This window comes from Camelus bactrianus, chromosome 9 (assembly GCF_048773025.1).
Source record: "Camelus bactrianus isolate YW-2024 breed Bactrian camel chromosome 9, ASM4877302v1, whole genome shotgun sequence".
NCBI classification, from domain to species: Eukaryota; Metazoa; Chordata; class Mammalia; order Artiodactyla; family Camelidae; genus Camelus; species Camelus bactrianus.
Window position 1 is genome coordinate 76520679 of NC_133547.1, and position 25909 is coordinate 76546587.

General features: G+C 42.6%; 1 protein-coding gene across 1 annotated transcript in view; it reads left to right on the plus strand.

The window, feature by feature from the left end:
* The first annotated feature begins 4456 nt into the window (after positions 1 to 4456).
* Positions 4457 to 25909, plus strand: part of N4BP1 (NEDD4 binding protein 1) — a 50625-nt gene continuing 29172 nt past the window's right edge. Inside the window, exon 1 of the mRNA XM_074370795.1 lies at positions 4457 to 4867. Coding sequence (XP_074226896.1) covers positions 4670 to 4867 — 198 coding nt within the window. The 5' untranslated portion in view covers positions 4457 to 4669. The remainder of the gene's footprint in view (positions 4868 to 25909) is intronic.

Consider the following 25909-nt stretch of genomic DNA (forward strand, 5'->3'; position numbering starts at 1 on the left):
GCAACTTAAATGTCCATCGACAAAATGATTGGATAAAGAAGTTGTGGTATATGTATACAATGTAATACTACTCAGCCATAAAAAAGAATAAAATAATGCCATTTGCAGCAACATTGATGGATCTGGAGATTTTCATACTAAGTGAAGTAAGCCAGAAAGAGAAAAAATACCGTATGATGTCACTTACATGTGGAATCTTAAAAAAGGGGGGGGGGCACAAATGAGCTTATTTACAAAACAGAGACAGACTCACAGACAGAGAAAAACAAACTTATGGCTACCAGTGGGGAAAGGGGAGGTGAGGAGGGATAAATTGGGAGTTTGGGATTTGTAGACATTAAGTACTATATATAAAATAGATAAACAACAAGGTCCTACTGTATAGCACAGGGAATTATATTCGGTATCTTGTAATACCTATAATGGAAAAGAATACATATATATGTATTAGTGAATTGCTATGCTGTCCACCAGAAATTAACACAACATTGTAAATCAACTATACTTCAATTAAAAAAAAATTTCCCCTCTCTGTCTCCACTCCTACGTCCCTGGTCCAAAGCTCCATCATCTCTCTCCTGGAACAATAACTTTAAGTGCTCTTCCCAGGTCTGCTCCAGTCCCTGCCATGCTTCCTCCCCCAAGAAAGGGAGAGAGACCTTGGAGCATAAAATAAATAGTGCATGCGCTGCTTAAAAACCTGGGAAGGCTTCCCACTGCACTTAAGATGAAACACAAAATCTGTAACTGGCCCACCAGGTTCTGAAGGCTCCAACCCCACAGTCCCTGCAGGTGCTTCTCTGCCTTGGCACACACTCCAGCCATTGAAGGGCTTATACCGGCCTGCTCTCCATTCGTGGTGTAGTTCTAGCTCAGTCCAGTCCCAGGTCGCTGGCCCCCAGGGGCTGAAGTTCTGATGACATCTGGTGATGGGCAGGTACCAACCATATCACACCAGTACATGTAAAACTGGCCCTAGTGCTATGAGCGAGGGGGCCACAGAGCCCCCACAAGCCGGGAACAAGGGAATTGACTCACAGAGGGGGCCAGTGAATGAATTTTTGAACAAGTCACTCCTGAACTGAGATCTAATGCATGGGCAGGAGATAACAAAGTAAAAAGAAAGCTGGAGGAAAAAACAGCTTGTGAAATAACCTCAGGCAGAACAAGCTGGGCCCGGTGGAGGGAGGAGTAGAGGTGGGGTAAACAGTGCTGCAAACCAAGGAAGAGTTTGAATTTTATTCTCAGCATAAGGGGGAGCTCTTGGAGGGTCTTAAGCAAGATATTAACAGGTAAAATTTCTAATTTGAGACGATTACTCTGGCCACAGCATCGACACTTGTAAATAATTTCTGCCAACCTTATAGCAGTTGTAACTTCTGAAATTTAGAGAGACACCATGAAGAATGTGGGGGAGACCCCACACTTCTCGATGGGAGAGATGATGGTGACTTGGACTAGTGACAAGGGAGATAAGAGACAAAGGACAGTTTGCAAATGTATTACACTCTGTGTGTGGCCGAAGCACAGTTGGATTCCTGTTTCTTACTCTAAAGCCCTCAGTGTTATTACACCAAAAACAAAGAACCCAGGAAGATACGCCAACTTGGGTCTGTTTATCACATTGATTGGGTGTGTCAAGCAATATTACGTGTGCCAGTCTGTCTGGTTTTGACAGCATCCCAAGGCAAGGAGGGCCCAAGCACTAGGGGGTTGGTCACAAGAACAGAACGATCTCTCGCTTGCCTGTGCACAAGGGCAGAAAACGGGACCAGTTGCACATACAGCACACAGGAGCACTCAGCACAGGGTCAGACTGCCGGGATTCGAATGTATATTCCTACCGCCTCACTTACCAGCTCTGTGGAACATTCTAGAACTTCTCCATGCTTCTCTTTCTTCATCTTTAAAATAGGAATGATAAAAATAGCAACCACTGCTGAAGTTTTAGGAAGCCAATAAACACTTTTTATGCCCCTCCTGCATTCAGAACTGAGAAATAAAAGAAGGTGTCAGACAGGTAGAGATCAAAGTCTCATCTTTATTACTGACGAAGCTGCCTGGAGGATGTGGCTGAGGCAAAAATACTTCACGCAGTCACTGACACAGTGGGCGACCGCAGACAGCAGATAATAACACACCCACTCTGGGGGCAGGGTGGCCCAACCTAGCACTGGTCCTTCTCGGAAAGTCAGCCGGTCAGCCGTCGTCGGTGGCATCAGAGAGAAGTCCTCCTCCTGCCCTGGGGGAGAGTGGGTAAGAGACAGCCGGTAGTGGCATGTTTTCCTCCGGGGTCAGCCCTGCTGGAGAAAAGAGTGGGAATCCATCCCCCACCCACAGCCATGAAAATACGAGAAGGGGAAATGGGTTATCCCACAACACTCTCTCATAGGGTAGCTATGGAGATTAGGGAAAAAAATAGGTAAAGTGTCTGGAATATAGACACCATGAAGGCCTCATCCCTGGTGTCAATCGTCCTGGGTGGTGAGGCCAGCCAGGTAGGCAAGGCTAGCCAACGGAAGGAGTTGTGGTTCAGAAACTGCAGGAAGCAAGGGAGTTTCTTAAAAGGGGATTTCTCCCCCTCACCCCCCATACCTTGTTCCCTACACTGAGGAAACCTCAAGAGTTCCCTAAAGGGAAACGCTGACCAGATATGAACCAACAAGTCTTCTAAACAGGGCAAAAAAACCCAAAGCTGTATCTGTGGTGATATACCAACCCAGTGACTTATGAACACAGTGTAATAGCCCAACTTTCCTTTATGGTTGTGTGTATGTACTATTTGTGTTGTTTTAGGGTGGGTTTTTTTTGGGGGGGTGGTAGGGGAAGGAGCTGTTGTGTGTTTTTCAAGGTAGCTTCTCTCACCCCTAACAATTAAGCGGTTAACAATCACTACCAGGGAAGTGACTGGGAGCAAACAGGAACCGCCCTGGGGAAAGCCCTGTCCAATCACTTAACAATAGCAACTCCATTTAAGGTGAGTGCACCCAGAAGACAGGAAATAACATGTTGTGTTGACTCCAGCTCTGGGTGCAATCTATCTGCAAGGCCACAATCACCACCTGAACTGCCTCAGCCGATCTCAGGTCATCCACCTGAGGGAGGAAGGCTGCAGGCTGGGTGGACACCAAGGGAAAAGCCCAGGGGAGCAGGAAGTTGTCTGTCTGTGAGCCTAGTGGTTCTCGTCCCTGTGCTGACTCATCCGTCGGTGGGGCACCAGGAGACCACACCTGCCTGAATTTCTGAGACATATGGAAAACCCCAGCAGCCCAGATCCTTGAGAGTTTTACCTTGGGCAATCCCTCCTACCAAGATCATTCCCCCTTGGCCTTTCCAACTGCAACATCTTTAGATCCCCTTCTTTCTCCTCAAGGGGGAATCTACACAGTTGGAGGGGGCTCCCAGGCCCACAAGTTCAGTATGGTTGCATAATCCACACAAAGCTTTTCCATGAAAATGGAGCTTTAAATATACTGCAAATTTAACAATAACTAATATTTAGTGATCATTTACCCTGTCCAGGTACTATATTAATTTTCACAATAGGAAGTACTATTGTTACCCATATTCACAAAGGAGGAATTACGACTTAGACAAGTTAAGTAATATTCCCATGATGCCTAACCATCTACTACATCCACAACATTTAGCCCCGAGAAAGGAAACCAACATTTCATCATCCACAATCTATTCTCATGGACTCAGAAAACGCAGATCTGTAAAAACTCTGGAGATAACTGAGGGCAACCTCGAATTTCCCAGATGGGAAAACAGACCTGGAGAGGGCTTAGGGTGTACTTGCCCAAGTCCCCCACTAAAATCACGGAGGACCCCTAATTCCCCACTTCTTGTACCTCTCCCATAACACATTCCCCCTCCTTCCCTCCCAGAAGAAACCACTCTCCTGAATTTTCCTTAATCATTTCTTTGCTTTTCAATTCTCCATACTCATTACTCCCATTTTCTTCTCTTCCTGTTACCATTTTTACTGAAAAAACAAGGCAAAGGAAATAAAAGAGGGAAGACAAAGGAAAGGAAGGGAGAGGGAGGGAGGAAGAGAGTCACCCGTCTATCAGTAAATGGGAAATTGGATAACTCAATTTGCTAGAGCCCTAGGTTTGGCTTAGAGATATCTGAAGGCACGACAAATCCCTTGTGTGACATTAGGTCAGTCCCATCTCCTAGCTCGGAGCCTCAATCGCCCCATATGTAAAACCAGAAATTCATCATCTACCAGGTCACCCCAAAGCGTTGTGCCCTCACCAAACAAGAACACCCAGGCCCCTCTCCCGAGCCGTACTTTTGCCCTCAACGAACATGGCGACTGCGCGTGACGTCGAGTTCCATCGCCTCCGCCCTACTCCCTCCCCAGGGAGCGGCGAGCTTCAATGACGGCGGCGGGCGGGGCGCATGCGCGGCGGCGGGGCCCGACCCGCGGCGGCGGTGGCGGCTGCTGAGGGGCCGAGGGGTTCTCCGTCCGCAGTTCCTTAGCTGCGGCGGTCGCGGCGGAATGTTGTAGCCGGGCCTCCGGTCAGGCGGCGGAGCGCGGGCCGGGGCGAGGCGGCCGGGAGGGCCGACGCCGCCCGACCGGCTCGGGTGCCGGAGCAGCACGCTGAGGGGGCGTCGCCGCCGCCGGCCCCCGGCGCCGCCGCGGGAGGCCGCGCCCGCCATGGCGGCCCGGGCGGTGCTGGACGAGTTCACGGCGCCCGCCGAGAAGGCGGCGCTGCTGGAGCGGAGCCGCAGCCGCATCGAGGGCCTGTTCGGCGTGAGCCTGGCGGTGCTTGGTGCGCTCGGGGCTGAGGAACCGCTGCCCGCGCGGATCTGGCTGCAGCTTCGCGGGGCGCAGGAGGCGGTGCACAGCGCCAAGGTGAGTCCGACCGCCGCCCCCGCGCGATCGCCTTTCCCGGCCGGGGCCCCGCGCGCGCGGCCTTGCGTCCGTCGGGGTCCCTGGGCGCCCCCACCCTCTTCCCCCCTGCTCTCCGTGCGCGGCCGCGGCGAGCGCTGTGGTAAGAGCGCAGTCTCCGGAGCCCGTGGACTTGCGTTCTCAGATCTCGAGCGTTGTGACCTTGGGCTAGCGGTTTCATCCCGGGTGCCTCAGTTTCCCCATTTGTGAAGTGGCGCTGATCAAAGCCCCTGCCTCGGAGGGCTGTTGCGGGGATTCGCGTAGGTTATGTGTGTAAAGTGCGCGGCACGGTGGCTGGCACCGAGTGAAGGCGCCGAGAGTGCTGCCTGTTGTTATCTTTCCCCCCCAGCCCGCGGGCTAGTGCGCAGGGCCTGGTGGCTGGGCCCGCAGCCTCCTGGCCCACCACCTCAGCCACTTTTCTCTTCCGAGGTCTCCGCTGCATGGGTTCTATACCTTTCGGGGATGTCAGTCCCCTTGGAGAATCTGACAAAACCATGATAGTAGTACAATACTCAGAGAATATCAAGAAGAGATAGGGACGTTTAATCGTACTGTTAAAAATAGCACTATTCCTTGTGCTGATTTTGTGTCCAACTAACATTTGTTGAATGGTTATAGCACATTAGACGTTATGTTAAACGTTTCAGGATTGACTAATACAGTCCTTTAAAAAATCCAGTGAGATAGGTTTTATTATCTTCCTGTGTTTGAATTAACAGCTGGAGAAACTGAAACTCTCAAAGAGGTGACTCACCTTCTCTCTAAATCAGCATTTCAAACGTATACCTACTTCAGACACCTTCAGCTACTCCCTTCCCTCCCCAAGCAGCTACTCCCCCCCCCCCACCCCCGAGGGAGCCAGGTTTTCCCATCGAGTTACGTGGGAGAGCCAGGATTCAGACCTAGGGAGTTTGTTTCTAGAGACCTTGTTCTTGATACCTATCTCCCAAGTGATGAGCACTCTGAGAGGGGAGGTTGGGGGAGGGGAATCCTTTTTTGGCATTCTACTTCAGGAATTTCACAGTGCCCTTGAATCTGATTCGCTGTAACTCTTGACTTTCTTAGATTAAAAAAAAAAACAATTTCGATGCTTGCTTTTAACATGTCTAAAGGACATAAGACTCTTAACTTTGATTCTTCACAATTTGACATTGCAGATGTTGAGTCAAGTTTGCTTTCCTGTTCTTGATTTTCTAAACCAGTTGATTTCAGACAACTGGTCTAACTCCTGCCCAGTCCCCTCCTTGTTTTCTCCCCAGCTATTCAATTTCTTCTAGCTCCTGAGGGCTAAAAAGTTTGACAGGACAAAGTCCTATTATGGCTTCTGAAAATCTCTTACATACATTCATTCCTTTCTCTTCCATTACTTTTGCAGCAGTTAAGACCTTCATTCTTGGTATGTGCCCTCTCCCTTACTTCATTGCCTTCACTCCATTCCTCCCTACCTGGTGCAACTTGCATTTGACTAATCCATAAAAAGTCATTTTCCTGCCCTGGAACCTACTAGGGCCTCCTGTTGCCTATCCCATTCATTCCAAAGTCCTCTGATTTACAAAACACTTATTAATCCAACCCCACTTTATTTTCTCAGTTCTCTGTCTTAGCAGCTTTTAGCTTACATCTCCACTGTAGTCTGATGAGTCTCACTGCATTTACTGTGTGCCCTGCCTCCTCCCAGTTCAGCTTTACTCAAGGCTCACTGCAAGCATCAAAAGTACTTCTTTTGCTGTACAGAAAAACCCTGCTGGACCCTCCCAACTCCAGTTCTTTTACCTGTCTCTGCCGTGCAGTTCAGTGTAAGCTGATTGGGAAAGGTGTGTCTTACAGTATCTTGGTAGTATGTATCACCTGCCCATTTATCTTTGTGATCTGTTACTCATAATCTAACCCTCCCACTTGTAAGAAATCCTTTTTGTTCCCTTGAAATTCATGGGTAAGAGCTGAATGCCATACTCAAAGGCTTTTTTTTTCTCGTTAATTCATTTTGGAGTTTGTTCTACATTCTTTTGAGGAAGAGAAAACCGTTAACTTGATCTTAAAAAATTAAGAAAAAGGAAACAACTTGAGTATCTACATTTTAAGTTAAGCTGTGGAGAAGAAAGTTTGGAAGAAGGAAGATTTATAGTAAAGAATTTTTTTTAACTGGCTGGTAGAGTCTCTGATTGGTGGGCAACTTTCTGGGTCCCATCAAGTGGTTGATGTTGTTTTCCTGCCTTAAAAATGTTAATTCACTACCCTTCAGCAAATGCTAGAGTGGAGGAGAATCTGGAGGTTTAGTTAGTTAGGGCTCTGTTAGCTGAAGAGGGGTAAGATGAGGTTACTGGTGGAAAGTCATAATGTCCTGGGAAGTTTTTTAAAAAAGGCACACTCTCTAAGAGTGCCACTTTTGTCAAAGGGGAAATTTGTTGGTAGAGGCCAACTTGAGATAGGCTTTGAAGAGTCAGGAAGATTCCCAGGTGAAGGTGGTTGCAGGCACGGGCCTAGAAGCCAGAAAAACGTGGGATGTCTTTGTAGGAAGTGTCAGAGTACCTTGTGAGAGAAGAATTTTCCTGGGACTCAAGTTCCAGGCTAAGACCATTGGGCCTTATTTGGTAGGGAGTCAGTGAGGATTTGGGGAGAGGAAGGATTTACCTGAAACTGTTTGGAGGTAAGAAGACCCAACTGTGGAAGGGATATTATTGCAAGTTAGAGCTGGACATGGGTGGGGTAACAAGGTTTTCACTGGGTCTTGGCAACTGAGTGGATGTGGGGATTGAGGGAGCAGTTTTAAGCCCTGGTGTCAGGAAGGATGGTGCATATGTTGTTTGACCTGTTGGTTGATGGGGCCAGGCAGCCAACACTTAAAGAAAACTTACGTGCCAGGAAGTACACCACCTGCTGCCTCTTGACCTCAAGGAATTCCCAGCCTAGTAGGGGAGACAAAGGTGGAAAGAACAATTAACAGTTGAAGTATGTGCAAGATGTTACAGTAATACAGGTGAGGGTTACTCTGCCTATCGGGGCACTGAAGGATGAATGAGAGTGTTCCAGATGGAAGAGCATGTACAAAATCATGGGCACACATAGTAGTGCCATTTTTTCGTGGATTCCTCAAGTGTAGGAGAAGAACGGAGGAAAGCTATTAGGTCACAAGCATGGGGGACCTGCTAAAGAACATGGATTTTACCAAGCAGGCATGCAGTGGAGAATCATGGAAGGGTTTTAAGAACAGGAGTGATGCCTCAGATTTACATTTCTAAGAAATGCCTCCATCATCAGTGTTTCTCTAGCTAGGTTTGTGTTTCCTAGTATGGTCCATTGCTGGTTTGTGATGACAGAAGTACAAAAATTGGGGGTAAATGTTTAGCAAAATTTATGTGCTGTGACATTACTACAAGAGCTAGAGAAGCAGTGCCTGAAAGTGAGAGAAAAACCAGAAGCAGGCATTGTCCATAGGGGCCCAGTGGGAGGGCACTGAAGTGAGTGGTGGCAGACATCATGGGAACAACGGAGGTTGAGGATTGAGTTTCAGAGAGGAAGTGGAGGTACTGACGACGGGCTGCCTCATTCACAAAGAAAGCAAAGATGCAAAGCAGGGTGGGATCCTTCGAGTCAGGCAGTGGTGGGGAGGGATGAGACTGAAGAAATCGCAGCCCTGGAGATAGTTAGAACTCTTCCTTTAGATCAAAGAGCCACAAATTTGAATTTCACCCTGGGACCAGTCCCAGGTGGGGAGACTGCAGAGGGCTGGTTGGTAGGAAGGAACTGATGAAGCAAGACGCCTGTGCCTGGTGGAAGAGGGCAGATGCCCATGCTCGGTGATCTCTGATCTTTTCACCCAAGACAGGCCAGAAGACTGCATTTCATGATGGGAAATCTTTTTTGTTTTTATATAAGAGGCAACTAATTTATGTTTTAAAAACCATGCATGAATTATATCTCAATAAAAGTTTTGCACTAACATTTTTAAAAGAACATACTCTAAGAAAAGGAAACAAAAAGCAACCTTGCGTGGTGAACAAAACATGTCAGTGGACCAGATTCAGCTCTTGAACTACTTTTTTGGACCTCTGCTTTAGATAGTAGGAGACAAGATGAGTGAAGATACGCATTTTATTTCCCATTTGGTTAACAGGGCACTCGAAGGCCTCAGTGGTCTACAGTGCTGTCTTGGTAAAGTAGGATGACCATTTATGAGAGGGAGGGTGAGAACTTGAAGACAGCTGAGTATGTTTGCACGGATGCAGCGGAACTGTTGGAAATGCGTTGGAAAGAATTAAAAAAGGACTGGACCTGAAGTAAGGGCCAGGGAAGGTTAGATGGTATGAATTTATAGTGTCGCTTGATCTGGCAGTTCTCAAGTAGATGATCGTTTTGCCCACATCCAGTGTTGGTGAAGCACACACTCACAGAGGAATCTAAGGTGCAGCTGAGCAAGGCACTTGGGGCCCAGGAAATGTTTCTGAATGATCAGCCTCATTGGGTAGGACAGCCCCAAAATATGCAAGACTTACCTTCTGCTTTCAGTGAACGAATAGTTTGGGAGATTTAGACTGGAGAGGAGGCAGGTGAAGGCAGAAGCGGCTTAATGAACTATGAGAATAAAGGAAGGGACAAGACAGACCTCGTCCCCTCCTAGACTCAGAAAAGCATGCTGACAGAGGACAAGTTTCCTAAGTATTGGAGAGTTCTAGACGTTGAAGTTAGGCATTTCAGAGATCAGAATCCTAGGTGTGGAAGAATTCTGAGGGTGATTCTAAGAATGAAGGAGTGGTGCCTCAGGGGTGATGGGTGAAGTGGAAGTATTCCTTTTAACTTAGAGAAGCGAGAGGATGGAGGATGGAAGTGTGAGGCATCTAGAGAGGTCACCGAGGTCCACAGCAGAGGACTGGGAGCTGGAGTTAGTGTCGAACTAGGATCCTGGCCTGAAGGTTAACAAACAAAAGAGAAGTAATTGGAAGTAAATGGCATGGCTGCTTGCTGTGTGGTTTCTCCATGAACCTTTAGAGTGCTGAATTTGCCAACCATAGCTGCCCATCAGTTGATGTGATTTTAGGCATTACTCATGGCAGTGAGTAGCCCCCGTGAGGCATAGCCAGTGACCTACCAAGAACACCAATCTGGAGGATTCACAAGGAGAGTAATTTGGAGGGCTTGTCAATCTTAAACATTGAAATTACAGGACACCTGAGAAACTATGGTAATATAGACTAACATCCAAGCCACTTTTAGTTTGTGAGGAAAAGAAGAGGGAGTCTTATGAAGAGTTGGTGATTGTTCTTTAGCTGAGGTTTGCTAACGTATTTGTGGAGTAAGAGAAGAGAAAGATAAGGATAAAGAAAATGCCATTCTGGAAATGGCGTTTTACTTCACTGACTTGAGAGGGTTAAAATGGACCCTTTATTGTTTCATGTCTTTTTCTGTTAGAAGAACTTTGTACCTGGTTTCATGAATGAATTCTTCAACAGTAAATTTGTTCACGGAGGAAATAATTCATAGATGTAATACTGGGTAGTGACATAGAATTTTTGTTTTGATTTTACCAGAAAGGAGGTTGGTGGCCTTTTTGCATTTCCTAGAATGATGTTTTTTAACTTACTATGGTTGTGAAAATCGTCTTCTTGAGAAACGGTGCTGGGTTCAGTTTCTTTTTATGGTTAATGTTTTGGGGTTATACCAGAATGTTGCAATAAGGGATACTCATGCTGATTAAGCTGGAGTCAAAGTGATTGCTCATGACTGTAGTTTCCTCTTCTCTATTTGTTTACCAGCTACTGTTGTAGGATTCTAATTAAATCAGGGACAGCATCTTGTTCCGTGTTGGCTTTTTACTAGATTAATATAATTGTATAAAGTTAGCAGTCTTGCATTTCTAAAATAAAATTATAGAGCGAAAATCCTTACAGTAATTAAAGGAATTTTTTTTTTTTTAAAAAAATCAGTTACGTCATATGGAAACAACATAAGGAAATCTTTTTGTTTAAAGAAACTGAGTTATTTCTTTTAATTGTGATTTTAAGAGTTTCCCTTCAACTTAAAGAATGTTTTGTTCAGTCTTACTGGTGACAGAATCAGTTACTTAAATTAATTGATGAAGAAGAGCTGTGGGGATTCACATCTAAATTGTCTATGTGCAAGTCACTTGTCATTATGGCATCTTTTGATTGGAACTCCCTGTCTACTAGTCATCTGGGATCTTTATCCACTCTTGAACCCATGCATTTAGTTCACAATATGTTTCATTATTAATCTTGGTATTTTTTAAATTAAGATAATGAAGTTATTACTTCATTTATTAATAGGTTAATGCTAATGTATGTCTCTATGAGTTAAGCTGATAGATCAGGATTTGGCTGCAGTGATAGAAGCCTATACAAGATAGGAGTTTGGTTTTCTTGCACTCAATAAGAAGCCTGAAGATAGTCCAAGGCTGAGTATTGGTCTGGGGCTGTCAGGGTGAAGGTCCCTGCAGCTCTTTTGGCCTTTCCCTCTTGATCACAAAATAACTACTGCACCTGCAGCCACCAGGTCTCTATTTTGAAGAAGGAAAGAAGCAGCAGCAACATCTTTCTGCAAAACCCCAGCAGACTTTTCCTTACCTCTTGTTGGCCAGAACTGTCCTATGGCCAGTCCTGGTAGAAAAGGGAGCTAGGAAATGTTCTGTCTAACTAGACACATTGCTGCCCTGGACAGAATCTGGGTTCTGTTGTTAAAGGAGAACATGGATATTGGTGGACAGTAGGAGGGACTACCTAATCATATTATTTATTTCTTAAAATATGTTTGGAATCCCTGCCATTTTTATGTTTCGTTTTTGTAAACAGGAACTTTTAAAATGAGCACTTACTATTTTCATTTTTTTAATTAAAATGTGATTCCTGAAGATACCAAGTGAGAACATGCCAAATATTTATTTAACTCATTTGTGAGGAAACTAGCTGGTTAGTAAAGCTGGTTTAAGGAACACATATAGGTACTGAAAAAGAATGTTGAAATAAGACTGCTAGATTGGATATAAAAATTGTTAATGTCATACAGTGTAATGAAACCATAACCTTTGGAGTTATCTGTTATACCAAACAGAAGTCATCTGTGTCTCTACTGGACAAATCTGCAAGTTAATATGTAGTTTCACAGATTCTGGGCCTTACTCGGTATAAATGGTATGTCGGACAAAAAATACACTCTCCTAGAGTGTTCATACATAGGCATACTTTTTCTGTAAAGAGCCAGATAATAAATATTTTAGACTTTATAGACCATACAGGGTTTCTGTCTCATGTTCTTCTTTGTTTTTGCTTTTTACAACCCTTTAAAAGGTAAAGACAATTCTTAGGGGCTGTATAAAAATCTGGAGGCTGGGTTTACACTGTTGAGTATGTAGCCACGACCACATGTGGCTGTTCAAATAAAATTCACTGAAATTAAATATTCATTTCTTCAGTTGTATTTCAAATACTTAGTGACCACGCGTAGCTATTGGCTGCCAGTTTGGACATGATATAGAATATTTCTGTCATTACAGACAGTTCTCTTGGGCTCTGCTGCCCTAGCTATTAAGTAATCCTTGGTTGGGACTGCTAGACAGTTCTCTAGTATATGACATTGGGAGAGCATGTAGCTGTTCTTTTACCACATGGTCAGACTGCAAAATCAGATTCTTGCAGGCTAGGTTCCTGCGTGAGACTGACCTGGTAGTCTGTAGCCATTTGGTCTCTGAGCAAGTATGAAAAGGGACATGTGGCCAAGAACTATAAAGCAAAAACCCAAAATCAGAAGGAAAAAGAACAACAGTACTAGTAAAATTCACTTCCGGTTTAGGATTCACTCTGGGAGCCAAAATGAAATATGCTTGGGCTCACACAACCAATGAGATGCCCTTCTTGGACCAGTCAGTTTAATAGCTCCAAGCACGTGAGCCCACTTGGACATCTCTACAGGTCCTACAAAATTGCCAAAGTGAAAATTTCTTTCAAAAATTCCAAACATGACTTTGACGCAGTCAGAGATCTTATGAATAAGAGAACCAGCAGGAATGTAAAAGTGGTTCAGAGAGCTTTTGAGGATCTGAGGATCTGCACTAAAAAAAGGAATGGTGGAATAAAATTGCTTGCTTAGGTACAAATTGGCTAATATCTTACAAACCAGTGAAATTAGAACCTTTGGGGATATCTTTTCTACCAGGTGGAGATAATTGGCATCTTTACTGGATAAAAATCTGCATTTTAACATGTAGCATCACAGACCAGGCCCTAATTAATAATAAATGGTGTGTTGGACATAGGTAAATTTCCCAGAGAAGTGAATCATCTTTGGGTGGGCCAAAGAGTGCTGCATTGTAATTGAGAGGCCATCCTTTTGCCTTATTTAGAAGTGTTTGATTATTTTTCCTAATGCTATGCAAACTATTAAAATGGAACACCCTCCCCAGCTTTTTTTGTCACTTTGGTCACACTTAAACAATCTTCCCCACATCATTGACACTACTAGGTTGGATGTCACCCTGTGTTCCCAAACTTCCTAATTCCTATTTTGACATGTATTTGTTAGACATTTATCGATTGGTTCAGAATTTCTTAACAGTGGCACTATTGACATTTTGGTCAGCTCATACTTTGTTGTAGGGTCCCATCGTGGAATGTTTAACAGCATCCCTGACCTCTACCCCCAAGAAGCCAGGAGCAACCCCTCAGTTTTGACAACCAGAAATGTTTCCTGACATTGCCAGTGCCCCCATTAAGAGCAGAATCACCCCTGGTTAAATGACCAAGGGCAGTGCTCACACTGTCTCAGAGAGTTATGATAAATGCTATTGTTTAAATAATAAGATACTGTTGTGTATAGAAAACACATTAACATCCCCCACCCCATTTTTGCTAATTCTTGAAGGAAAGAAAAGTTAAATTAGGCTGCAAAAATAAGAAAACATGCTAAAGTTCAAACCACAGAGGACTTTGAATATAATTCTTAGGATCTTGAACGTTAATCCTGTGCAGTAAGGAGCTTTAGAAAGTTTTTTTTTTAACATTTTTTTGAGTAATAGTCATTTTACAATGTTGTGTCAAATTCTAGTGTAGAGCACAACTTTTCAGTTATACATGAACATATATATATTCATTGTCACATTTTTTTTCTGCTATGAGTTACCACAAGATCTTGTTTATATTTACCTGTGCTATACAGTATAATCTTGTTTATCTATTCTGCATTTTAAAATTCCAGCCTGTCCCTTCCCACCCCCCGCCCCCTTGGCAACTACAAGTTTGTATTCTATGTCTATGAGTCTCTTTCTGTTTTGTATTTTTGTTTTGTTTTGTTTTGTTTTGTGTTGTTTTGTTTTTAGATTTGTCATATGAGTGATCTCATATGGTATTTTTCTTTCTCTTTCTGGCTTACTTCACTTATAACGACATTCTCCAGGAACATCCATGTTGCTGCAAATGGCCTTATGTTGTCGGTTTTTGTGGCTGAATAGTATTCCATCATATAAATATACCACATCTTCTTTATCCAGTCATCCGTTGATGAACATTTAGGCTGTTTCCATGTCTTGGCTATTGTAAATAGTGCTACTATGAACATTGGGGTGCAGGTGTCATTTTGAAGTACAGTTCCTTCTGGATATATGCCCAGGAGCAAGATTACTGGGTCCTATGGTAAGTCTATTCCTAGTCTTTTGAGGAATCTCCATACTGTTTTCCACAGTGGCTTTCCTAGCTTCCCTCTCCCACTCTTAATGATTTAGATGTCTTCTTTTACAATTTTGTGTTTATTCTTTTTGTAATTCACTGCAGTTATCTCCTTTCCAGTTATGAGTTTCTCATTTTTGTAGCATCCCGCTTCTTTTCTATTTAGAGTAGATCTGTCAATATTTCTTTAAGCATGGGTTTAGTGTTGCTAAACTCTTTTAGTTGTCGCTTGTCTGTGAAGTTCTTTATCTCTCCTTCTATTCTAAAGGATAGCCTTGCTGGATAGAGTATCCTAGGCTGCATCTTTTTTTCATTCAGGACTTTGAATATATCTTGCCACTCCCTTCTGGCCTGTACTGTTTGTGTAGAGAAATCAGCTGAGAGCCTTATGGGGGTTCCCTTGTAACTCACTCTTTGCTTTTCTCTTGCTGCCTTTAGGATCATTTCTTTATCCTTGACTCTGGCCATCATGGTTACAATATGTCTTGGTGTGGGTCTGTTTGGGTTCTTCCTGTTTGGGACTCTCTGAGCCTCCTGTACTTGGATATCTGATTGCTTTAGGTTTGGAAAGTTTTCAGTCATGATTTCTTCAAATACCTTTTCAACCCTTTGTTCTTTCTTCCTCTTCTGGAACCCCTATTCTGCGTAGATTGGCATGCTTTATATTATCCCATAGGTTCCTTATATTGTTTTCATTGTTTTTTATTTGTTTTTCTCTCAGCTGTTCTGATTGGGTGCTTTCTGTTGTCCTGTCTTCTAGGTCACTTGTTCATTCCTCTGCATTATCTAGCCTGCTTTGTACAGCCTTTAGGTCAGCTCTCATCTCAGCAAATGAGTTTACTAATTCTACTTGATTCTTCTTTATAGCTTCTATTTCATTTTTGACATATTTTATATCTCTAAACACTATTTCTTTTAGTTCCTTCAGTACTTTGATCACTCCTTTTTTGAAATCTTGATCTAGTAGGCCATCAATGTCTATTTCCTTGATCGTGCTTTCAGGGGATTTCTCTTGATATTTTAATTGGGAGTGGTTCCTCTGCTTCTTCATAGTGCTCATATCTCTCTGGCACTGTGGCTTAAGGAGTATGAGTTATCTAGTTCTCCTGGAGATGGTGTGCTCTTAATGATTTTATCGAGAGGTCTTTGTGTCTTCGCCCTGTTTCACATACTCAGCTTGCTGTTTCCAGAGGCCCTCTGTTGGCGCTCTCTTCTGTGCTGCTCCCAGTGGCTATCGGCTAGCAGATCGCGCCCCCTCCCGATGCCACAGTCAGATGCTGCGCTCAGGCGAGGCAGGTGGGCAGATTGCGCCCCCTCCCAGCACCGAGGTCAGGTGCTGCATTCCTTCCAGGAAAGCAGGTTGCCGCCCGCTCTCTCCCGGCGGGCGCCGGTTGCTCCACTGCTCTGTGCAGCTGCCCACTCCGCCTCAGGTCATTGCTCCAAAGGTGGGCTTGGGGAAGACCACGGATTGGCCCCGCCCCTGCTCCATGCCAAATCTCAGCTCCTTGTTTGTCTTGGCATTGGAAGTTCTCTGAGGTGCCAGGGCAGAAAGATCCTATCTGCCTCGGGCTGTAAACAAGTCTCAGTCCTGCCTAGGAGGTTGCGGAGCCCCCAGGTGAGGATTCAGGGCTCATCCCCACCCCTTCCCCCACCCAGGTGCTGCACACTGGAGGAGATGGCAGCTGTGGCTGTGCTCCCCCACCCCCCATCTTCTCATGAGAAGCGCCGGTAATGGCGGTGCAGGTCTGAGGAGACAAAGGCTACAGCACTCTCTCCCCAGGGCACACCAGCTGTGTTGCTTTGCTTTTCTCGCAATTTATGGGGGACCGAGGTTGTTCTGTTCTGTATCCCCTCCCAGCCATGGCGCACAGCACCCTGCATTCCCTCGGGGCTGCCTCAGTGCAACCACCCCAGTCCTCTTCCCGGCTCGGGCAGCCTGTCCTGGCCCCCAGCTGCTGGCTCGCGTCTTGGGCTGGGTGTCACGGGGACCCTTTGTGCCCGTTTAACTTAGTTCTGTCAGTCAAGGGGTGCTCGGGGCAGATCTGAGCCTTGGAGTCTTCCCCTTCGTCCCGCTGGCCTCTCCGTTGGAGAGGGGAGACCCAGTGAACGAGCGCCCATCCTCCTTTGCCGCTCCCTCCCCGCGAGATTGGTCCCGCACTGTTTTGCTCTTTCTTCTTTTTTCTTTTTCTCTTACCAGATTTTTGGCGTCTTTGTCTTTCAAAGAGGGCGATGTTCTGTTGGAGTTCGGCAGGTGCTCTGGTTGGCTGAGTAGGTCTGTAGATGTGCATTTTGGTGTATTTGTGGGAGAGGGTGAGCTACAAGAGTCCTTCTACTCCGCCGTCTTGCTTCTCTCTCTGGAAAGTTTTTGAGTAAGGAAATGAAGGGTACGCTTTCAGGCATAACTTTGATACTGTTTCAAGGGGGTGGAGTGGGGCAAGACTGGCAACAAAAGAAGTTAGTGTTGGTTGTAGTGTTCACATGTGACTAGATTTGTAAAGGGGACTGCAGTTGATGGACAAGGAAAGAAAACTTTGAATCTGGCATCTATGTTTCATTGAAGGGAACTTGGACCAAAGATGGAGTGAAGAGCTGTGAGCTCTGATTCAGACCTGTGAGGTTTGAGGCACTTGTGGAATAGGTAGAAATGCCCAGGGGTGTCTGCAGTCTAACTGTATTAAAGGCTAGAGATGGACATTTGGAGCTATCGCCAGAGAAGGAAAAGTTGTGGTTGGAACTTAAAAAAATCCTGTGAGTATAAACTGAGGGAGAGGACGAGGACAGAACCTTGGTGAATAATTACATTTAAGGTACAGTGGGAAAGGGCAGCAAAGGATTTGGGGGAATAGTCAGAAAATTAGGAAGTAAAGATAGCTAGCGGTATCTCAAAGTGTAGAGAGGAAAGGATTTGTCAAAAGTTGCTCAGCAATAGGGTGCTACCTACCAAGTAGGTAGAGAGCCCAAGTAGAGAGAGTACAGAGTAAAGGACCTTTGGATGTGGCATTAGGTATCATTCAAGAAAGTGATTTCAGTTTGAATGGAGGCAGAACGCAGATGTCAAGGAGTTGACAGGGAAATGGGGTTTAGGTTACTTTTTCAAAAAGTGTGAAGATGAAAAGACAGAGTCCCATGCATAAGGCAGTAGGGCTAAAGGATGTGTTCTGCAGGATCAGGGAAACCCTGGCATGTTTGTAGGCGGAGAGGGAGGGGTGGGTTGGTAAAAGGGGAGTCATGAATCAAGGCCTGGAAAAGGCATGGCTTTGAAGCAGAAGGAAAGAGAAAGACTTTATTAAAAATAGAAATTTAGATGAAAAAGGAGAGGTAGTCAAAGGAATTTACATATGTTGGCCTCTGGGCTCTGATAAAATAATGTCTTTTATTAAGAGTGAGAAGAGTAACAGAAATGAGGTTGGGTACCAGAAGAGTGAAGATTAAATTGCTCAGAAGAGCTGAAAGTTTTGGAAACTTTAGGATTTCAGAGATTTATAGATGTAATGGGGATGATGTCTAGGTAGACTTTGAGTGTGGCCCCTGGTCCTGTTTCCAGAAGTACACTCAGGTGAGCATGTAAGGGTCACTGCAGAGTAGTTAAGGTACCCCTCCTGGGAAAGAACTTGTAGGCATTTTAGAAATGAGATTGAGGAGGAAGATGAAACAGAAAGCAAACGTAGGAAGTACATTGGAAAAATGATTAAATTGGTTACTTTAATTTTATAGCCATACTGTTAATTTAAGTAGCCAGGTAGAGACATGTTATCTTAACAGTGGACCGGCTATAGATTTGTAAGTTAATGATATTGAAAGTTTGTTTTTTTCTAAGGCACTTCTAATTTATATACATTCTGTAGGACTCACGTATCGGTGTATCTGTAATGTATTAAGAGCCTCCTTGCCTGCATAGTTTCTCCTTCCTCACTGATTTGTGGTGGACTTGAGTATCTTCTTTTGTACTGTGCCAGGACACAGTTATGCTCCTGGCAGCTGCCAGATCTACACTCATGATAGCTGATCTCAAGTTGCTATGTTTTTTAACTATTATGTCTTCCTTAAGTTTATTTTTACACCTGTGTTGTCAGTTATCATTTGCTGTTGTGAACTCTGCAGGTAGCGCCTTATGCTGTTCCTTTTATACCTTCACTCAGCTGCTTCAAACCAAATGTGATCCAGGAAACAACTGATAAAGCCCCTCGAGTGTGTGCCCATAGTAGATGGTAGATGGTGAACAGTGGTGCCAAGAACCTTTTCCCCAGGTCAGACTTGCAGACTCTTGAATAGCCACTATGATCCTTTCTGGTTTTAGCTATGTTCTGAATGGCAAAGTTTGGCAGGAGCTTCTCTCTGAATTCTAGAAATGTTGTGAGTTGAAAAGAGCTGAATTTTTAGAAGGCAGAATGACAGAAATTCATTTTGCCATATGAAAGGGAAATTATTTATAGAAATATACTCCTCCCCTTTTTTTTTCTTAGAAGTCTGAGTAAAATAAACATGACCATTGCAGGATGGGGGAAACAGTTTTTGACTAAAACTCAAATGTTCAGATACCACATACAGTCAAATGCAAATGATGACTGTTTGGATCCACAGAATCTTTCTCATCAATACAACTGATGGTCAGACATCTAGAATGTGATAATACGGTATGGTATGCTTGTATACCCTAGGCTATAAAAATCAGTTGTTGCTACTTAGTAATTCCCAAGAGTAAATTATTAATGGAAGACTTGAGTGAATCTCAAGTGATAATTACACATGGTCGAAACAAATCAGGTAGTTCTGAGGGGTTTTATGGTAAAGAATAGCAGGCCCTAGCTTCTACCCCACCCCAGTTTCCTAGAGGCAACTACTTTTAACTGTTTTTAGCTATCTGTTCTAATGTTTATCTAAATAATTATAAATAATATATTGCTGTTTCTTATCATTTTTAAGTATCATTCACTTTAAGATAGATGATGAGATGAAAAACTACCCCCATTTTCTCAATTGCTGTGGTCTGAATGTTTGTTTCTCTTCAGAATTCATTATGTTGAAATCCTAATGTCCAATGTTATGGTATTAGGGGAATGGGGCCTTTGGAGGATGAGTGGGTCCTGAGCACAGAGCCCTCACGAATGAGATTAATACCATTAGGAAAGAGCCCAAGAGAGCTCCATTGCCCTTTCCACCATGTGAGGATACAGCAGGAAGTCTGCAGCCTGGAAGAGGGCCCGTTCCTGACCGTGCTGGCACCCTCATCTTGCACTTCCAGCCTCCAGAGTTGAGAGAAATAAATTTCTGTTGTTTGTAAGCCATCCTGTCTGTGCTATTTTGTTAGAGCAGCCTGAGCAGACTAAGACACCAACATGGTTTTTTTGTTTGTTTAGTTAAAGCATGAAACAGGGTTTATGTAATTATGACATATAAATGCTACTCATTATGAAGCCAAGTACTTTATTACATTGTGCTCTCTTTCTGGTACAGCTTTTTATTTTTCCTGGAATTTGTGTCTGCTCTGTTCTTGTCTACTTATGAAATTTGCTTTAATCACATCCCTATTATTTAACAAGTAATCCTTTATATCGACTATTCTTTGAGCCTCCTTTTTTGGGAGATCATCCCTGGATCCCTCTTCTCCTTCCAATCAGCTGATTGCTCAGCTTATCTGCTGCACAGCTATAATCTTTGGACTTCCATTTGCCACTTTGGGATGGAATTTACTCATTACTTCATCACCCATATTTTGGTGGCCTTCATCTTAAAATAGTTTCTCAAAAATCCATGGGAGTAATTTTCTCAGCCTTTAGCAAATGTCTCTATTCTGCTTTACATTTGGTAAGTAATGTGGATGGTATACAATTTTAGATTGACAATCATTTTCCCTTTCAAATGCATTGCTACCCTTCCCCACCCCCATTATCCAGAACTGCTGTTAAGAATGTGACATTCTGATTGTCATTCTTTTATGTGTGTCCTGTTTCCACCCTGCCCCCAGGATTTTTCCTCTTGTAGGCTTTTAAGAAGTAATCATGCTTGGGTGTTCTGTGAACCCTTTCAAGATGGGATCTGTGTGCATTGGCTCCCAAACAGGACTTAGTGTAATTTTCTTCACTTATTATGCATGAAAGTCTTACATATTTTAGTTTCAGGAAATTATTTGTGTTGTTTCTTTATTAGCTGTCATTCTACTTTTAGAAATGCCAGTTCTTTGGATTTAGGATATCCTAAATGGACCTTTAAAGTCTCTTTTCTCTCAATGCTTTTTTTCTTTTTCTGGTACTTTTGGAGAGATTTCTTCCACTTTGTCTTTCAGTTCTTCTATTAATTTTTACTTTGGCCGTCATATCTTTAATTTACTAGTAATTCTTATTCTGATTATTTTCCTTTTTCTTTTAAGATTTTGATTCCTGTTTTGTGAATTCATTATATCTGGTTTGAAAGCACTAATTAAAATTTTCTTGAAGTTTTCTTTTCTGCCTGCTTTACCTAGTTTCCTCCAGTTTTTCTGTATTTTGTGTTCTGCTTTCTTGGTTTCTGTCTTCATATTTGTCAGACTTTTGTTACGGATTTTTTTTTTTTAATGATTCATACCAAATCTGAAGAGCCAGTTGGAAGCTTTGTGTCTGGGCAGGATCTGTTGATAGGTAGGCTTTACCTTGGATGAGTTAGAGAATTAGCCCTTGTCTGAGAGTATGTTTGTTTTGGAAGTCTTTTATCTGGAGAAGAAACCTCTCCAGGTTGGCTCATTGTTGCTGGCATGCCACTGAGTGGATGTAATCAGCTTTTCTTATCCAGTAGCTGCATAGTAGTTTCACATGTATTTGACTCATGTGAATCCAACACTTACTTATGCTAAATAGGCAGAATCACTTAAATATTAGCAGGCAGCAAGGAGAGGTTCCAGTTCTGAGTAAGATAGACTGCACTGTCACTCCTACTGAACATAGTGATAAAACCTGGACAGAATGCATGGGACAGCTATTTGTGGACTCTGGAGAGTAAACAGTAGCAGGCAGATTGGGAAAGAAGACAAGAATTCAAAGTACCACCAAACCAGTGGTAAGTTTACCATTTTTCCCCCCTCTGTTATCCCTCAGCCTGAACTCAACACAGCTTAACCGGGAAGTGGAAATGGGCACTAGGGCACCCTAGAACCAGGAGAAGCCCTCTAGTTTGAACTCAAGGGGCAAGAAAATGGAGTAGCTAACATTGTGTGAAATCCGTTTTTGCTTTTGTTTTTCTTCATTCCAATACACACCAGCTTCCAAAAAATCCCATGATGGTGGCAATGGGAGCTTGCAGGAGACAAAATTCTTTTCTGATTGGTGGAGTTGTGGTCCCAAGAGGATGGGGCGAGCCTTGTTGCTTTCTCTCCCTCTCCGTCCTTTGGATGGACCCAGGCACAGTTGCAGAAGTGCAAGGTGAAGTGGGGTAACCAAAGCCCCAGCTTTCTGACTAGAGGAATGAGAAGAGCCCAGGGAACTAGAAGACACTATAGAAAGATGGCAGGGAGGGAGGAGCCCAGGACGATGACTCCATAAAAGTTGTTTATGATAATCCAGGTTCATCCCCAAGCTGCGTGCATCCATGGATCTACTCTTCGTCAGCACAACAAAGACTTTTAAGAGCTGAACTAATAGAAAACCACCATCCAGATCCCAGATTGTTGACTGTGGGACAGATACAGATAGCTCTGCAGAGGCTTTAAAAACTGAACTGTTGGAATCACAGCTCACAGAAGACATGGTACATCCTGCAGCCTGAATCTAACTAGGTCAGTTACCTGCTAGAACAGAAGTGGATCACGGATTTAAACAGACTCAGAATTCATAATACTCAAAATGGATGCAATACAAAATTATTAGCATATGAAGGACCAGGAAAATACCAACTCTCATGAGAAAGACAGTGGATGCCAAGATGACACAGATGTTCAAGTTTTCTAACAAAGAATTTAAAACATGTATTAATAACAAGTACTCTAAAAACTAATAGAAAAATAGAAGTTTCAGCAGAGAAGTAGAAGATATAATAACTGAAGACTTCCCAAATTTGGCAGAAGTTGTAAACATAATGATTCAAGAAGTTGTGAACACAAACCTAATAAATTCAAAGAATTCCACACCCAAACATGTCATAACCACACTGCTGAAAACTGAGGATGCGTTAAAAGTCATGAAAGCGTTGAGAGAAAAATACATTTCAGGGAACAACAATTAGAATGAGTACAGATTTCTCATCAGAAACTGTGGGGGCCAGAAAAGTGGCACAATATTATTTAACTGGTGAAAAAAAAAAGAGTTCTCTGTCCAGTGAAATTATCCTTTGAGAATGAAAGTGAAATAAAGCATAATAAAGCATTCTCTGTTGAAGAAAAACTAAAGAGAAACTATTGCCAATAGTCTGCTGCAAAAGAATTGCTAAAGGAAGTTCTTCAGACAGAAACTATATACTATATCTGGATAAATATAATAGATCTCTTTCTTCTCTTGAGTTCTTTAAAGTGAGTTAATGTGATTGAAAGTAAAATTTTTAAGTGTCTGATAGCATTTGAATGTCTGTACCTATAATTTATGAGATAGCTGTAACATACGAGGGAGGGCAAGGAGAATAGAGACCAGGGATAAAGGAGCAGATATGATGGTGGTGTTCTAAAATTTATACTCACAGGATTTTAAGTTATGGAGGTGACTGAGTGGTGGCACAGAGAAGTCAATGCCATTGAAAGAAGACTTTGATGACCAGGGCCATAGGTGAAGCATCAGGTTTTTGGCAGGAGGCAGAAGCAAGAGCAAGGGGAAAGGAAAGGCAGGGCAGGGGTAGGGTAACCAGTATAGGATTGACTAGTTTGGGTAATTCCTGCGGGCTTTGGGGGCATAGGAGCTGTCTTTAGTTATTTGGTACCTGGCCATGGCTTGATACAGGGCTTGAATTACATAAGGAGATGGGTGAGGGCACAGCACTGCATCAGGCCACTGCACGTGAAAGGCATGCTCTAAGCAAGCTGTCCAGAGCTCCGAGGAATTAGCTAGCCCTGGGAGGGTAAGAAGTCTCTCCCCAGGTCTGAAAGGCCTCCCAAAATGTCAAAACATCATAAAATGTAGAAAATAAAAAACATGAATAGTATGGGTGGTAAGGTTTGTACATTTCCTCTTGAAATGACAGACTGTTGATTGTAAATGGACTGTGAAAATTAAGTTATGTGTATTTTAATTGATAGCGTGACTACTTTAAAAACTATATAAAGAGATGCAATAAAAATGCAATACATAAATTGTAATACTTTAAAATGTTTGTATAACACAAGAAGGTGAGAGAGGAGAAAAAGGAATTAAAAATAGGTAACACGCAGAAAACAAATTAATGGTAAACTTAAATCCAGATTTACCAAGAATTTCATTTAAAATTAAATAGTCTGAACACACCCATTTAAAAGAGATTGTCAGAATGGATTTTTAAAACAGCCAAACTATATAGTGTCTTTAAGAAACTTATTTCAAATACAATGATATAAGTAAGTTAAAATGAAAAAGAGGGGAAAACATACTATGTAAACATTTATCAAAAGAAAGCTGGAGTGGCAATATTACCATCAGACAAAACGGTCTCCAGAGCGAATAGAAGGACAGTTCACCCAGAAGACATAACAATGCGAAATGTGTATATTCCTAACCACAGAGCTGCAAAATAGATGAAACAAAAACTGGCAGAACTGAAGGGAGAAACTGACAAACCCACAATTATAGTTGGAGACTTCAGCATGCTTTTCTCAACAATTAATTGACCCATTAGACGGAAAATCAGCAAGGATTTAGGAGAGCTCAGCACCATCAACCATCCAGGTTCTGATAGATGTTTATAGAACACTCTGCCCAATGACAGCAGAATATACACATTCCTTTCAAGTGCACACAGAACATATATCAAGATAGACCATAACCTGGGCATAAAACAAATCTCAACAAATTTGAAAGATCTGAAAGCATACAGAATGTGTTCTGACCACAAAGGAATCAGACTAGAAATCAGTAACAGAAAGATAACAAGAAAATCTCTTCCAAAATACTTGGAAACTCAGCAATGCACTTCTGAATATTGAATAATTTGAAGAGAAATTTTGAAAATGCATTGAACTGAATGAAAATGAAAATGCTGCATATCAAAATTTGTGAGCTGTAGCTAAAGCAGTGCTGAAAGAGAAATTTATAACATACTGCATTAGAAAAGGAGACAAGTCTCAAATCAATGATCTAAGCTTTCACTTACAGGAACTAGAAAAAGATTCTCATAAAAGATATCACTGGGTCGTCCAGGTTGTTTCACTAGAGAAGTCTATAAAGTGTTTTTAAACGAATTAACACCAATTCTACACAATCTCTTCTAGAAAATACAGAAGAGAACACTTCTTTACTCATTTGTAATCAGTATTTCCCCAGTGGTAAAACCAGACAAATGCAACACAAAAAAAGTAAAACTGCACACCAGGGTCCATCGTGATTATAGATGCAAAAATTCTTAAAATATAGCAAATAGAATCTATCAGTATATAAAAGAATTCGGCATTATGGCCAAGTGGTGATTATTCCAGGGATACAAGACTGGTTCAATATTGAAAAATCAGTCAATACTATCATACTAACAGGCTGAAGAAGTAAAATCATGAAATTATATCAGTTGATACGGTAAAGCATTTAACAAGTTTTAACACCATGTTCATGCTCCTAGAAAAGTAGGGATATAGGGTAACTTCCTTAACGTGAACAGAATATCTAAAAAAAAAAAACTCTAACTTCATGGTGAAAAACAATGTTTTCTCCATAGATTGTGAACAAAGCAAGCATATCAGCTCTCACCACTCCTCTTCAGCACAATGTTGGAAGTTCTAGCAAGTGCAAAAAGGCAAGAAAAATAAAATATATATAAATCAGGGGGAAAAATTGTGAGTGATATAATTGTCTGTATAGAAAATCCCAGGGAATCTAGAAGAAAAAAATCCTAGAATTAGAAAGAAGTTCGGCAGGATCACAGGATATATGATCAATATACAAAATACCAATTGTATTTCTGTTTATTAGCAATGAGCACATAGAAACCAAAATTAAAATATAGTGCCATGTTCAGGTGCTCAAAAAAATGAAATACTTGGGTGTAAATCTCACAAAGCCTGTGTACGACTTATGTGCTCAAAACTATAAAACAGTGATGAAAGAAAGCAAAAATCTAGAGAAAGGGAGAGACATACCATGCTCATGCATCAGAAGAGTCAGCAGATGTCAGTTATCCTCAAACCAAAGTGCAAGTTTAACATAATTGCTAAATACAAGTATTCTAGAAATGTATATGGAAAGACAAAGACACTGGAATAGCT